General features: G+C 52.1%; 1 protein-coding gene across 1 annotated transcript; it reads left to right on the forward strand.

Moving 5' to 3' along the window:
* The first annotated feature begins 2,619 nt into the window (after nucleotides 1–2,619).
* On the forward strand, nucleotides 2,620–9,575 carry GATA1 (GATA binding protein 1). Its single transcript, XM_025468743.3, has 6 exons — nucleotides 2,620–2,729; nucleotides 6,249–6,482; nucleotides 6,990–7,367; nucleotides 7,488–7,633; nucleotides 8,210–8,335; nucleotides 9,056–9,575. Exons 2-6 carry the CDS (start codon nucleotides 6,266–6,268, stop codon nucleotides 9,425–9,427), a joined length of 1,239 nt encoding a protein of 412 aa, XP_025324528.1. The 5' UTR covers nucleotides 2,620–2,729; nucleotides 6,249–6,265; the 3' UTR covers nucleotides 9,428–9,575.
* The last annotated feature ends 5,894 nt before the right edge of the window (nucleotides 9,576–15,469 follow it).

Raw genomic sequence — 15,469 nt, forward strand, 5'->3', positions numbered from 1 at the left:
TTATTACTGCTGCTGTTGTTATTACTATATTAGTGCTAAAGTATTTGTACCAGAATTAGCATTAGTATGGTTGTGGATAGAATGAAAATAATAATTATTAGATTTAGAATTAATATCAGTATTATTATCACTATTAAGATTAGTATTGATAGGGTGCCTGGGTGGCTCAGTTGGTTGAGTGTCTGCCTTCGGCTCACGTCATGATCCCAGGGTCCTGGGATTGGGTCCCATATCAGGCTCCCTGCTCAGTGGGGAACCTGCTTCTCCCTCTCCCTCTGTCTGCTGCTCCCTCTGCTTGTGTATGCATGCTTTCTAATAAATAAGTAAAACCTTTTTGAAAAGATTAGTATAAAAAAAGATTAGTATCGATATTAGAATTAGGATTGTTAATTAAAATTGGTATCAGAGTCACATATTATTAGCATTATTACTGGAATTAGTAGTGCTAGTAAAAAAGGGTCAAGGACTACCCCTTGTACACATGAAGTACTCTATAAATAAGAGTACTTAACATTTATTGAGATTTCAGATTCAAGTGAGTTAAAATCACTTAACGGATTAAATCTCATTTAGCTGTCCCAATCACTCTATGGAATAGCTGCTATTATTACCCCATCTCTACAGATGAGGAACTGAGGTCCAAAGAGGCTGCTAACTTACCCAAGGCCACATGGCCCCTCGGTGGTTAGGGCAGTCTATAAATGAGGGCAGGTTGGCTCTAGAGTGGAAGTCCTGAAAACCTTACCACCTAACTCATAGGGGTCCTCATCCTCCTTGTTTATGAAGGCTCAGCATGGGACACCTGGGTGGCTCAGCCGCTGAGCATCTGCCTTTGGCCCATTGCGTGATCCTGGGATCCGGGATCGAATCCCACATTGGGCTCCTTGCAGGGAGCCTGCTTCTCCCTCTGTCTGTGTCTCTGCCCCTCTCTCTCTCTGTCTCTCATGAATAAATTAATAAAGTCTTAAAAAAAAATAAAAGCTCAGCATACCTCTCATTTTGCTTCTGAGGACAATGAGGCCCATGGAGGCAAGATGAGGACAGCAAGCTCCTACTGGGGCAGCCAGTGGGGGAGCAGGACCCACTGACCCAGGGCTCCATCATTGCCCCATGCCCTGGGCAGGTCTCAATCTCCCCATCTGTAGAATGGGTGGTCAGGAGAGTGCTCTGTCCTGTGGCGTCCTGGAACCACCAGTGTGTGTGGTCTTACCCTCTCTACAGGGACCCAAATTGGACACCTAGTGTCTGTATGTGCGTCCATTGATTTTACATGGAGAAAGTGCTCAGAGCAGGCCTGGCCTGGTTCTGTGTCAGCATGAAACACAGGCTGTCGTTTCTGGTGCTACTATTTGGGAGAGGTAAGGCAAGACAGAAAGGTGGGGACTGAGGAGCAAAAGTTCTGGAGGGCCCTCTCAGTAGGTTGAGGGCAGAGCCACAGATCCTATGAGTCCACATCACCCCACACGGACCTGTCCCACCCACCCCAGCACCACCAGCCCAGAGCAGACCCCAGGCTGACATCTGGGGTCTTGTGGACTTCCTCTCAGACTCCGTCTCCCTCTACATCATCATCTTTGTCTCCCTTCTGGAGTTCTCCACTTGTGTCCTTGGCCTCCATCAATGTCAGGCTGTATCTTTCACCTTCTGCTGTGGCTCTCATTCTCTTTGCCCCTCTCTCTATGGATCTTTAACTGTTGCTGGCTCTCTTGGCATCTCTCCCTCCTTCCTGTGCCTTCTCTCTGCCTCCTTCCAGCTGTCTCACTTTTTCTCCCTAAGTCTCTCCATTCCCATCTCTCTGTCTCTTGCTCTCTTGCCTCTCTTCCTTCTCTAGCCCTGCAGTTCTTCCCTTCCCCCACTCTATCCCACTCTTCAGGGACCCACAGAGCCACCAACCCTGGGTCGCACCTGTTTCCCGCCTCCAAAGCAGCATGGTGGCAACAAGTTGAAGCCGCTGTCCCTGGGTGCCCCCCCAGCCCCGCCCCCCATCCCAAGACAGCCTGTTACCGCGGAGCCAACAGCCACAGTCTCCTCCATCTGATAAGACTTATCTGCTGCCCCAGGGCAGGCCGGAGCTGGCGTAAGCCCCAGTGGGGCACTGAGTAAGTGTGCCCCTGCCTCCCGCCAGCCCTGGTCTGGCCCAGCCTTCAGGCTGGGCCTGGGTCATCAAGATGTCCCATGGGCCCTGGTTCTAATCCCACCGAACCTCTGTGAGCCTCATTCTTCTCGCCTGCAAAATGGGTATAGTCACACCCCTCCTCTCCCTGGGGCCAGAAAGATTCATATACGCAAGGGCCCAAGCCCAAATCTGACCCAGCACACAGTAGGGACTCTGGAAACACACGCTGAAAAGCCTTGCGGAGTCATAAAACCCTATCTGCTAGTTTCATTTTGTCTTGGCTTTGGCCCATTTTGTTTGGCTGGACACTGAAGTCTATGGGAGCCCAAGGTGAACAGGGTCTGAGAATCCATGGGGTAGGCAGGTGGGGCAGAGGGAGGCTCCCACTGCCCAAGAGGTGCCCCACCAGCAGGGAGCCCGCCCCCTCCCCTGGTCTGCCCCACCCACTGGGGCACCAGCCACTCCCTGGGGAGGAGGGAGGAGGGAGAGGGGAGGGAGGGAGGGAAGGAGGAAGGGAACCTCAAAGGCCAAGGCCAGCCAGGACACCCCCTGGGATCACACTGAACTCGCCACATCCCCAACGCGGCCGAACCCTCTGCGCCAACAAGCCCAGGTCAGTCTCAGACCCCCAGAGCCCCCAGCAAGGCAAACCCCAGGCCTGCTGTCCCTTACCTCAAAGCTACTCCTCCAGCCTGCTTCAGGATCCCCAGCCTGCCGCTGGTCCCCGAAGTGTCTACCACCCCCAATACCCTTCACAGCTCCTCCAAACTACCTGTCTTTCCAACCTTCATCTCTACCCTGAAACTGCCCCCCAAGCCCAACCTCTTTTCTGCCCTAACTCCCACCCTCTCTAAGATATCTACTCCTGGTGCCTTAACTCTGCTCCCTTTTCCCCATCTCTGCCCCCTACAACATGCCTCTCTCCCCCAAATCCTATCTCTGCCCCAAATCTGCTTTTCACTCACCTGGAGTTGTTTCTGAGTTTGCCCCCAAAGCTCACTTTGCTCCCCAAGCCCTTGTCTGCTCCCCATTATGGTTTCTGCTCCACATTCTCTGGTCCCCTAAACCCCAGCTTCATCCCCTTATCCCCATCTGTGCCTCTTAAGCGTCATATTTTTCCCTGTGACTTCTCTCTGATCCCCTCCAAACCACTTCTCTCCCCCCAGCCCCTTGCCTGCACACCAAAATGTCTGTCACTCTAAACACCAAGTCTACTACACTAAGTCTTGTCTGCCACATGAATCCTCATGCCTACCTTCCCTAAACCCCATCTCAGCCCCCAAATATGTCTCTGGTCCCCAGATCTCCTCTGGTCCCAAATCTTTCTCCATTCCAATTCCATCTCAGTTCTCAAACTCCTCCTCTGCTCTCATAACTTATCTCTATCAGACACATTCCTGCCTGTCCAAACCCAGCTCTGACCCCTAAACTCCATCTCTGCTCCAGCGAAACCCATGGAACCTCCAAACTTTTCCATGATCCTCTGAATTCATCTCTGACTCCCTGAACTACATTCCCAACTTCTCAACTTTCTGGCTCTCAAACTTCACCTCACATCCCCAATCTTGTTTCTGCTTTTCCAGCCTATTTCTGATCCCCAAATGTGACCTTTCAAATGTCTCTGCTCCTCAAATACCATTATCTGCTTTCCCCAAACTAGAGCTATGCCCCCAACCTCTCCCTGAGTCCCCCACCCCTCTATCTGACCTCAAATTCCACATCAAAGCCTCCCAAGACTCATCTGCCCCCAGACCCTATCTCTGTTCCCTCCAGTCCAATGAGACCCTCCCTTGAAGGCTGGGACAGGGATGTTACCTGGGGTGAGGGGCTGGGCCGAGGGAGAGTTGAGGGTGCCAGCCTGCTGCTTGCTGCCCGTTGGGGCAGCACTTACTCTAGTGGGGCAGCTGATAAGGAGCTTTCATATCCCCCAGCTTCGAGATAAACTTTATCTCTGTCCGGAGAGTGATAACTGGGGGTGGGGGGGCTGGGCCCCTGCCATAGGACGGGTGGGCAGCCCTGGACCCACCAAGGTGCTAGGTGCAGGGATGTGGGGCCATGGGACTAGAGGGAGACCATGGGGGACAGGGTGAGGTGAGGTGAGGATGAGGGGGGATAAAGGTACAATGGTGATGGAGACAGAAAGAACAAGAGACAGGCAGACAGAGAAGGAAGGGAGAGAGGAGGAGAGGGGGGAGGGGAGAGGGGCAGAGAGCATGGGAGGGAGGGAGAGAAGGAGGGAGAAAAAGAGCTAGGGACAGACATGAAGAAAAAGAAAGGAGAAACAGAAGGAGACAGCGTGAAAGTGAAGGAGACCCAGGAACAGAAGGCGAGATCTTCACAGATAGAATTGTGGAGAGGCACAGAGGAAACAGCTGGAAACTGAGGAAGCGGCAAGACACCTACTCTGGGAACAGTCATCGGAGACCCCGGGGCCCAGAGATTGGTGGTGGACAGAGCTGCCGGCTCATCTCTTCCCCAGCACAACCCCCAACCCTGAGCCGACAGTGTTCACAGTGGGTCATGTAGGCTGGGGCTGTGAAGATGGCCTTCTACTCTGTCACTCCACCTCAAGGACAGGGAAACTGAGGCCTTCAGATTCATAGGGCAAGTCAGGGGCAGGAGTAGGTTTTCTGGCTCTCCCCACTCCCAGGCTATGTGAAGTGAGGTATGGGAGAGGAGGTGGGACTAGTAAGGCAGACTAGAAATAAAGCCAGAGGGCAGGAAAAGAGTGAGAGTCAGAGAGAAGATAAGCAGAAAGAGATTGAGTGGGAGAGATGTAGAGACATTCAGAGACATGACTGGAGAGGGAAGGGAGAAGAGAAACAGAAAAAGACGCAAGACATAGAGATAAAGATGGAGAGAGACAATCAGAGATAGAAACGTGGCAAAAAAAAAAAGAGAAAGGAGGTGGAATCAGGCATTCACAAAAGCAGAGAAAGAGAGAGGGTAAGACATAGAAAGAAGGGCAGAAATATGGAGGGCCGGGCTGGAGAAGAAAGTGTGTGAGGAGAGTAAGCCTTAGTGACACAGATACACACACAAGGAGGGACAGAGACAAAGGGGCAGAGACCAAGCCGCCATCTCACAGGTCTTAGCTGGGCCCCTGTAACCACCTCCTATCTGGCAGCTGGGGAAACTGAGGCCTGCGGATGGTTGGAAGTGAAGGAACCCGAAAGCAGAACTATGGTAGACCTCCCCAGGGCAGAGGGTATGGGTAGAGGGAACACCTCAGACCTGTCCCCCTCTTCAGAGGAAGCCAGTGGCCTTGGGGTGATTTCAAAAGTTGGGCGGGGATGGCAGAGATAAGCCGTGAGGGGTAATGACCCCCCCCATTGAGCAGGGAGGAACTGAGGGGGCCCTCTGTCTGCAGACCCAACGGAGGTGGGGGGAGGGAGGAGTCAAGCCGGAAACCATGGGTTTCTGAGAAAGTTAGAAGATGCAACAGATAGGAATGAAGTTGGGGAGCACAGGAGGGTGAACCCCAAGGTCCCAGGGCTGACAAGTGGTTCCAGGGACTCTGGCTCTGCACCCCAGCCCAGCCCACCCAAACTCCTATTGGGGGAAAAGAGGCGGAGGACAGGAGAAAATGAGGAGAGAAGAAAGAGATGAGTAGAAAGGGAGGGAGAGGAGGAAGATGAAGGAAAAGGAAGGGAGGAAGGGGACAGTCAGGAAGGAAAGAGAAAATGAGGAGGGGAGGAGATGCAGAAAGGGGAAAGGAGGATGAGTGGCTGAGAGAGGGGGAACAAATGAAGAAAGAGAAGGGGAGGAGGGCCAGGGAGAGAGAATAAAAGGTATGAGGGAAAGAGAGGAGAGGGAAGAAGAGAGGAGAGAGAAGGGAAGTGATGAGAGGAAGGAAAAGAAGAGGTGGAAGGAGGGAGAGAGAAGAAAGGAGGCAGAAGAGAAGAGGGAATGGAAGAGAGGGAGGGGAAGAAAGACAAGTGGGGTAGGAAGGGGAGGAGAAGGGGCAGTAGGAAGGAGGGGATGATGGAAGGGAGGACGGGAAAGATGGGGCGGAGGAAAAGAAGGCTATGAAGACAGGGAATGGAGCAGGGGAGGGAGAAAGGAGGGAGGAGGGGCAGTGTGGAAAGGGGAGAAGAAGTTTGGAGTCTGAGGACCCCTCCCGTCCTCACAGGTCATACCCGAGGCCCCATGGAGTTCCCTGGCCTAGGGGCCCTGGGGACCTCGGAGCCCCTGCCCCAGTTTGTGGACCCGGCCTTGGTATCGTCACCACCGGAGTCGGGGGTCTTCTTCCCCTCTGGGCCAGAGGGCTTGGATGCAGCAGCCTCCTCCACGGCCCCCAGCACGGCCACGGCCGCAGCGGCTCTGGCCTACTACAGGGATGCCGAAGCCTACAGGCACTCCCCAGGTAACTCCTTTGGGTGGCTGTCTTAGCACTGACTCCGTGCTGTCTGGGCTGCCCTGGGGACCCTCAACTAGGGCAGAATCCCACTAAGAGGTCATCTTAAAAATGGCCAGAAACCTTCAGATGACTGAGCTAGCCACTTGCCCCAGTTAAGCCCAGACCTGGGAATGCCCAATGCTCCCCCAACCTGTCTTGGGGTGACCAGACTGGAAAGCAGCATTGAAAGTAGGCAATGGTGGCCCTAACTGTCAAGTGATCCATAGGGCTCTGAATCCCAACGGTCACCCTCAAAGCCCCTTTGGAAACCGGCAGAGGTTCTGTAGTTGCCAAAGTGACAAGTGGGGCTCAGAATCCTGGAGCTACCCAGTGGCCAGCAGCTGTTCTGGTCACCTATGGGAAGACTAAAAACTTGGCTGCTCTGTCAGAACTGACCGGGCACCGCTGCACCCCAAAAGCAGGATAGCTTTATACTGATCCCTCCTTCCTTCCCATACCCACCCTCCATAATAGTCTTTCAGGTGTACCCACTGCTCAACTGCATGGAGGGGATCCCAGGGGGCTCACCGTACACTGGCTGGACCTACGGCAAGACAGGGCTCTACCCTGCCTCGACTGTGTGCCCCACCCGCGAGGACTCCCCTCCCCAGGCCCCAGAAGACCCAGATGGGAAAGGCGGCAGCAGCTTCCTGGAGACCTTAAAGACAGAGCGGCTAAGTCCAGATCTCTTGACGCTGGGGCCTGCACTGCCTTCATCAATCCCTGTCCCCAGCAGTGCCTACGGGGGTCCTGACTTTTCCAGTACCTTCTTTTCTCCCACCGGGAGCCCCCTCAATCCAGCGGCCTATTCCTCCCCCAAGCTTCGTGGAACACTGCCCTTGCCCCCCTGCGGTGAGGTCCCCAAAAAGGGACAGGGAGGTTGAGGTATGTGTGTGTGTGTGTGGAGGGGGCTGTCCAAGGCAGAGTTGGGCTCAGCCTGGGCTCCCCCGTCCCCTCTGTCCACCCCATCAGAGGCCAGGGAATGTGTAAACTGCGGAGCAACAGCCACTCCACTGTGGCGGCGGGACAGGACGGGCCACTACCTATGCAATGCCTGTGGCCTCTATCACAAGATGAATGGGCAGAACAGGCCCCTCATCCGGCCCAAGAAGCGCCTGGTAAGACCCCAGGCCTGCCTCCCCTTACCCAGGACCTGCTGTTCTTGACCTGTGCAAGGATCCCTATCCTCACGCTCTTGAGAACCCATGTCCCACCCCGCCCATCCCTTCCCCACCCATGCGGGAACCCAGCTGTGCACAGGAATGCCTATCCTCAACCTACCTTCATAAGTTACACGCAGGAACCCCATCCTCTCCCTGCACAGCAGGGTTTCCTCCTTGGCTTCACACGGGACTCACCTCAGGACACTTGGAACCACAGGCGCCTGGGGCCCTCCTTTAGATGTGATTTCATTGATCTAGGGTGTCACCTGGGCAGCAGGATTGTTCTCAACTCCCTGAGCGATTCCCACGTATGGCCAAAGTTGGGAATCACTGATGCAGTCTCACCCCCAATACCAAAATCCGCTAACCTGGCCAGGAGGCCTTGTCCTTGCCCTAAAGAGAACCCACAGTCATCGTCCTATAAGAACATCTGTTCTTACTCTACAGGGGAAGCCCTGCCTTCAACCTGACACTGACCCCTTGGGTTCTCCACCTCCTAGTAGGCTGACCCTCACATTCTCTCTCCCCCAGATTGTCAGCAAACGGGCAGGTACTCAGTGCACCAACTGCCAGACAACCACCACGACACTGTGGCGGAGAAATGCCAGTGGGGACCCTGTGTGTAATGCCTGTGGCCTCTACTACAAGCTACACCAGGTTTGCCCTGCCCTATTCCTCTGGAGCCTCCCTCCTCCCTCCTCTCCTTCTGTCATCCCACTTCCCTCCTCCCTTGCTCCTGTTCCACTTCCACCTTTGCTTCCCTCCATTGCCCTCCCTCATCTCTCCTTTTCCCCTTCTGTCTACTCCTTTTCTGCCCCCTCCTTCCTTCTCTAGTCCCCTCCTCCTCCATCCTCCTTCCTCCCTCCTCCATTCATCTCCTCACACCCTTCCACTCCCTACTGCCCCTCCTCCCTCCTCTGGCTCCTTCCTCTTCTCTAGCCATCAGCTAACTTCCATCCTCCTGCCCTAAACCAGAGGCAGCTCTCAGAGGCTTGCCCAAGCCCAGGGCCTCATAACCTTGGAATTCCATAGGACAATCCCCGCACCATACCAGGGTCATGCCCCCTAGTCCCTGAACCGATTCTTTGGGCTTGAAGATGGGGGATGGAGGTGGCTTCCCTAGTCAAGACACAGAGGCTGGGATGCCTGGGTGGCTCAGCAGCTGAGCATCTGCCTTTGGCTCAGGGCATGATCCTGGGGTCCAGGATTGAGTCCCCCATCGGGCTCCTTGTGGGGAGCCTGCTTTTCCCTCTGCCTATGCCTCTGCCTCTGTGTGTGTGTGTCTCTCATGAAGAAATAAATATTTCAAAAAAAAAAAAAAAGACAGAGAGGCAAAGATGTGGAGTTGGGAAACACTCACAGCCTCCCTTTTGGCAGGTGAACCGGCCACTGACCATGCGGAAGGATGGTATACAGACTCGAAACCGCAAGGCATCTGGAAAAGGGAAAAAGAAACGAGGGTCAAGTCTGGGAGGTACAGGAGGAGCTGAAGGACCGGCTGGTGGCTTCATGGTGGTGGCTGGGAGCAGCGGGAGTGGGAATTGTGGCGAGGTGGCCTCAAGCTTGACATTGGGCCCGCCCAGTACTGCCCATCTCTATCAAGGCCTGGGCCCCGTGGTGCTGTCGGGGCCTGTTAGCCACCTCATGCCTTTCCCAGGACCCCTCTTGGGGTCCTCCGCCAGCTCCTTTCCCACAGGTCCTGTTCCTCCCACCACCACCACCACTGTGGTGGCTCCACTCAGCTCCTGAGGGCACAGAGCATGGCCTCAGGGCAGGAGGGTGGGGTCCCTCTCCTATGTAGCCAGCAGTCTGTACCACCCCACCCTCTGGGCCCCAGCCATCCCTTGGCCTGGATCTTCAAAGATTTTTGTAAAATAAAACCACCAAAGTCCTGAAAGCAGAGGCATAAGTCTGTGTGAGACTGAATAAAGAGTGATAGTAGGCAGGATGTCAGAGTCTTTGATGACAGTGTATGGCTGCAATGTGTGGCCATGGGGAGCTGAGGCAGCATGTGTAACACTTCATGATTGTGGCTTATGACGTGCCACTGTAAATGGTGTACATGAAACTGCGTGTGACAGCTCCTGGGTTGTCTGAGACAGCATGTGTAGCCCCACATCACAGTGTGAGATCCAGTGTGTGACTGAGGAGGGTGAGGCTTTGCAAGATAGTATGTGTGACACCAGGCGACAGCAAGAGCCGGGGCATAGGTGATGGCGTTAGAGAATGTGTAAGTGTGTGTACATGATGGCATGTGCGGAAGAATGTGTGGTGCTGTGTTGGTGTGACTGTGCACCATTTTGGGGTGATCTCTGAGAAAACGTGATGGCCTGTGTGGTGGGCACAGAAGCAGATGGATCCAACACTTTTGGCATGTGGAATAAAGCCTGTGTGTGGTGGTGTGTGGAGGCAGAACAGGGTGACCGCAGAGGTCTACACAGCATTATTTCTATGCGAGTCTCTGTGTGTGTAAGTGCAGATCACATGGCATGTGCCATGTCACAGTGTCTATGAGTGGCTGATGACGTGGGCAGCCCTACATGTACTCCCTCGTGGAAGGATCAACATATAGTTTTGGTTGGTCTAAATGAGGGTCCCTCTTCCAGAGGACAAAAGACATGTGCAAGACAGGAAATGGGAGGAAGAGGTAGGGGCCAGAATGGTAGCCATCACGAGAGTCAGAAGGCCAGTGCGGGACCATGGGGTTGCCCCTGGGCTTTCCCTGTCAGTCACCTCTTATCTCTCTCAGCCCAGATCGGCCTGCAGCTCTGTGGGAAATGGTAGAGAAGGAGAGGGGAAGATGAGGAGAACAGAATAGCTTCTGGGGGTGATATTTAGATCCTGGAGGTGCTGGGAGCTCTCCGGGAGTGCCACTCCTCTCGCCAATGCATCTAGTCACCTGGGCCAACTGCTCCCCCGCAGAGTGGAATGTGTTCTTCCAAAATGGAAAACCCTGACATAGGAGCCTATGCTGAGTCAGGTGACATCCAAGCCAGAGGGGTTGAGTGGCTTTCCTGAGACCACACAGCTGGTGACATGGGGCCGAGCCAGGCTCTGTGGCTTAGCCTCCATACTACCCACACTCCTGACAGCAAGCAGCACCATTTGCTGAGTGCTTGCTGTGGGTCAAGGAATGGCTGGCTAGGAAGCATCAGTTGCTTTAGCTCTGTGAACACCTGAAAAAAAACACCTCCAAGGAAAAGAAAATATACTCATTTTCCATTTTCATTTTATTAATGAAAAAGTAAGGTTCAGAACCAGCATAACTTGCCCTGACCACACTGAGTTTAAGGAGTGCATTTTGGATGCCACTTCCCCCCACGTGAGTCTTGCTCACACTTAACTTGGCTGCTTCTCTCTGTCTGTCTGTCTCTCTGTCCCTCTTGTCTCTCATCACTCACTCCTCAATCCACTCAAATCTGAATTTGCTTTTAGGCAGCTTCTCTTCATGGCTTTCCCTTAGGGCCCCAGAGATAAGGACTGCAGGCCTGCATATCCTGAACAGAGTAGGGGTAAGCAGATGTCCTCAGGACAGTACTCCTTCAGCTACCCACCATGCTACCCTGCTGCAGAATCACAGCAGTCTATGCTCATTACAGGGATTGTCCAGAACTGCCCTGGCCTTGCAAAAACCTCTTGCCTGCCTGGCCACCCCACAGAAACCCCACAGAAACCCAGCAGCTCTCTCACTCTGTAGGAGCCCCTATCCACATCTTGAACAGAAACCTCTCTCAGAATCTGTGCTGGATATGTGCCTGGCCCCATCTTGTTCAGGAGCCCCAGCCCTCACTTCCCAGAAAAATGGCTAGCCTGACACTCTAAGGGAACCCTTTCTCTAACTAGCAACAGGAAACCCATCCTGACCCTAGACAGGAATATCGGCCTTTACCTTGCATAGGAGGAAGCCCTGTCCTATCATGGCACAGGAACCTCTGACTTAGCCAAATTAGGAATCTGTGAGCTCACACTATAAGGAAACCCTTGTACCAATCCTTTAAAGACACCTTTTCACTAGTCTCAATCTCTCTACAGAAATCCTACCTTGACCTTGGACAGGACATCTCTGTCTTCACACTATACTGGAGCCCAGCCCTCCAGATAGCATTTTTAGACACACTTCAGGGGCACCTAGTGGCTCAGTGGTTGAATGTCTGCCTTTGGCTCAGGTCGTGATCCCAGAGTCCTGGGATTGAGTCCCGCATGGGGGTCCCCATGGGGAGCCTGCTTCTCCCTCTGCCGATGTCTCTGCCTCTCTCTGTGTCTCTCATGAATAAATAAAATCTTCAAAAAAATAGAAACACTCCAACCACAATAAAAATCTAGTTCTGAACCACCGACCTGGCTCTCGGTAGAAACTCCATCCTCAACCTCTTCAGAAACTCCAATTGAATATAGCTCTTGCCTCCACTGTTGACAATGACCCCTGATGTCACTGTGCACAATCCCTGACCTCACACCCTAACCTGTAGAGTCCATAAGAACCCATGATCCAACTCTTCTTTAAAAAGATTTATTTGAGGGATCCCTGGGTGGCGCAGTGGTTTAGCGCCTGCCTTTGGCCCAGGGCGCGATCCTGGAGACCCAGGATCGAATCCCGCGTCAGGCTCCCAGTGCATGGAGCCTGCTTCTCCCTCTGCCTATGTCTCTGCCTCTCTCTCTTTCTGTGTGTGTGTGTGTGTGTGTGTGTGTGTGTGTGTGTGTGACTATCATAAATAAATAAAAATTAAAAATAATAATAATAATAATAAATAAAAATAAAAAAATAAAAAGATTTATTTGAGAGAGAGAGAGAAAGAGCGAGCATGTGAGGGCATGGTGTGGGGAGGGGCAGAGGGAAAGGGAGAGAGAGAATCTTAAGCAATTCCACAATGAGCACAGAGCCCAACCCAGGGCTTGATCCCAGGATCCTGAGATCATGACCTGAGTCTAAACCAAGAGTCAGACTCAACCAACTGCACCAGCCAGGTGCCCACCCCCCACTACAATCCAACTCTCAACAGGAACCTCAGTCTTAAACTTAAAACGCTTTCTTTTTTAAATAAAAGGAAGAAGAGGGATCCCTGGGTGGCTCGGCGGTTGAGCGCCTGCCTTCGGCCCAGGGTGTGATCCTGGGGACCGGGGATCGAGTCCCATATCGGGCTCCCTGCATGGGGCCTGCTTCTCCCTCTGCCTGTGTCTCTGCTTCTCTCTCTTTCTGTGTGTCTCTCATGAATAAATAAATAAAATCTTTTTTAAAAAAGGAAGAAGAAAATAAAACCCCTTCCTGACCCTCTACTTTAAGCCTAGATCTCACCTTATACAGGTACCTATGGCCTCATCTGGCACAGGATCCCTTTCCTAGGCACTGTACAAGGCTTCCTATCTTTACCATGCATTAGCTCCATAGCCTTTACCCTCTATAGGAAGCCTTGCCTACAACTGTACTAGAACTCTCTGTAGAAAACCTTTTCCTCTCAACAGAAATCCTCATGGGAATCTCTGGCCTGATCCTTTATAGGAACTCCTAACCTTGCTTTCTGGAAATACTCAACTCTGAATAGGTAGCCCTGATGTGACTCTGACAGCCCTGGCTCTGGCCTTGTCCTGGAAACTCCACCTGCACCTTATACAGGAACCACTATCCTGCCTGTGGCTAGTGGCTGCCACATTGGACAGAAAAGTTCTGTGGGGTCTACAGAATCCTGTAGCAGGCACTGCTATAGGCTCTTCAAACCGTCTTCCTGAGCTCACTTTCCCAATCTCTTTTACAATGAGATACGGACATGTGACAGAGTTCTGACCAATGGAGTATGGGCAAAGTGATGTTATACACCACTTTCAGGCCCAGCCCATAAAAATCTCTCACAGAATCCCTCACTCTCTCTTTTCCCATCTACCAGCTGAACAGTGAGAACTCCAAGGATTCAGAGGAGAGCAGAGACACAAAATGGAAGTTGCCTGGGCCTCTGAGTGATCAGTAATAAATATTCACATTGACTTATATGAGCAAGAAATAAACATTTATTTATTAATCCCCAATTCTGGGTTTGTTACAGCAGCTAGCATATTTTAGACCAATTAATAACAATTTCTTCATTGAATCTAGACACAAACACCTGTTCCTACTGTCTACATTAATACAGCTCTGAACCTGTATAGAAACACATGCGCTAACCCTGAACTGGACCACCTGATCTCTTTGTAGGAAACTCATAAGGCAGTATAAGAAGCCCCATCCTAAACTTGTATGGAACCCCTAGTCTGGAGCTCTCCAGAAACAACTATCTTGTCCTGTATAGAAATCCCTGCTTGGGGGCAGCCCTGGTGGCCCAGCATTTTGACGTCGCCTTCAGCCCATGGTGTGATCCTGGGGACCCGGGATCGAGTTCCGCATTGGGCTCCCTGCACAGAGCCTGCTTCTCCCTCTACCTGTGTCTCTGCCTCTCTTTCTCGGTGTCTGTCATGAATAAATAAATAAAATCTTAAAAAAAAAAGAAATCCCTACTTGGTTCAGGAGAGGAACAAAACTATAGAAACTACAGGAATCCCTGTCCTCGTTCTGTCCAGGAACACTAGTTAACCCAGTAGAACACCAGAAGTGACCTGACCCTGTCCATGAATTCCTGTCTTCACACAAAAGGAATACCTCTCCTCAGGAAGCAAGGAAATTCTGCACTCATCCTGTAAAAAGAATCCCAGCCAGATAAAGGAAACCAAAGACTGAGAGTCTATATAGCAGGATCAAAAAGCTATAGCCTTTAGGACAAAGCCAGACTTCAACCAGTCTCATTTTTAAAGGAAAAGAAGGAATATGCCACAGAGACCATTATGTGGCCTGCAATGCCTAAAATATTTACTATCCGGCTCTTTACAGAAAAGTTCACTGACCTCTGCTCTTCAGGAATCTGTCTTGTGACTATACAGAAAAATGGGCCGTGGGTCTTACCGGGTGCTCCCTACTCTACTGTTCTGAGGGCACTACAACCCCAGAATGTTCCTCAGTGTGTATCATGTTTTCTTTGGTGCATGTGGAGGTTTAAAGGTCTTAGGACTTGATCCTCTTCCACTGGGACAAAAAATAAAACCAAACAAAACAAAACCATGTTCTGGTAGCAAAAGAGTGAAAGAGAAGGGTGGAACTGGGGTTTTCTAAAGGGTCATAGGGCCAGGCTACTGGGTGGTGGGGCTGTCAATCTATTTGTTAGTCAGCATGCTGAACCCCAGACCGCTTATCTCTTCAGCCCCAGCCTACAGCCCGGTAGGAAATGGTGAAGAATGAGAGAGGGAGATTAGGAGGACAAACCGGCCTCCTGCGGAGCTGATATTTAGACATCTAGACAAGGGGTGTGAGGGAGTTGGAGGGGCACACGGGTGCAACTCCCCCTACTTCCCAGGCACACGCTTTCCCTACAGCTTGGGGGCAGAGGTTACCCAATGGAGAGGGCTGGAGGGAGAACTGCCATCCAAGAAAAACTCTCCATGAGTCTATTCAAGCCCCGGGCACTATTATCACAATTTGCCAGATGAAGAAACCGAAGCACATAGATGTTCAGCAACTTGCTAAGGGTCACATGGCTAAGTCGTGTAACCTCAGTTTCCTTATCTCCAAAGCAGCCTTAATAATAGGAACTACCTCACAGAATTGTGGCTTACGACAGTGCCTGTCACATATTACTTGCTATCATCACGACTGCACTCAGTAAACCTCCTTCCATCCTACCAACCATATTCCCAGCAGAATAGCAGCAGCTAACATTTAGTGAGTGCTTCCTGTGGGCCACCTTAGTGAATATTAACTCGGAAAAGCCTCAC

The sequence above is a fragment of the Canis lupus genome, chromosome X (genome assembly GCF_003254725.2).
Source record: "Canis lupus dingo isolate Sandy chromosome X, ASM325472v2, whole genome shotgun sequence".
Taxonomy (NCBI): Eukaryota; Metazoa; Chordata; class Mammalia; order Carnivora; family Canidae; genus Canis; species Canis lupus.

What these genes read in the sequence shown, in the direction of transcription:
- GATA1 (XM_025468743.3), top strand. Translation starts at nt 6,266, where the DNA reads ATGGAGTTCCCTGGCCTAGGGGCCCTGGGGACCTCGGAGCCCCTGCCC. An exon ending in AGCCTACAGGCACTCCCCAG is followed by an intron (nt 6,483 to 6,989) that starts GTAACTCCTTTG and finishes CCTCCATAATAG; the next exon opens with TCTTTCAGGTGTACCCACTG. An exon ending in TCCGGCCCAAGAAGCGCCTG is followed by an intron (nt 7,634 to 8,209) that starts GTAAGACCCCAG and finishes TCTCTCCCCCAG; the next exon opens with ATTGTCAGCAAACGGGCAGG.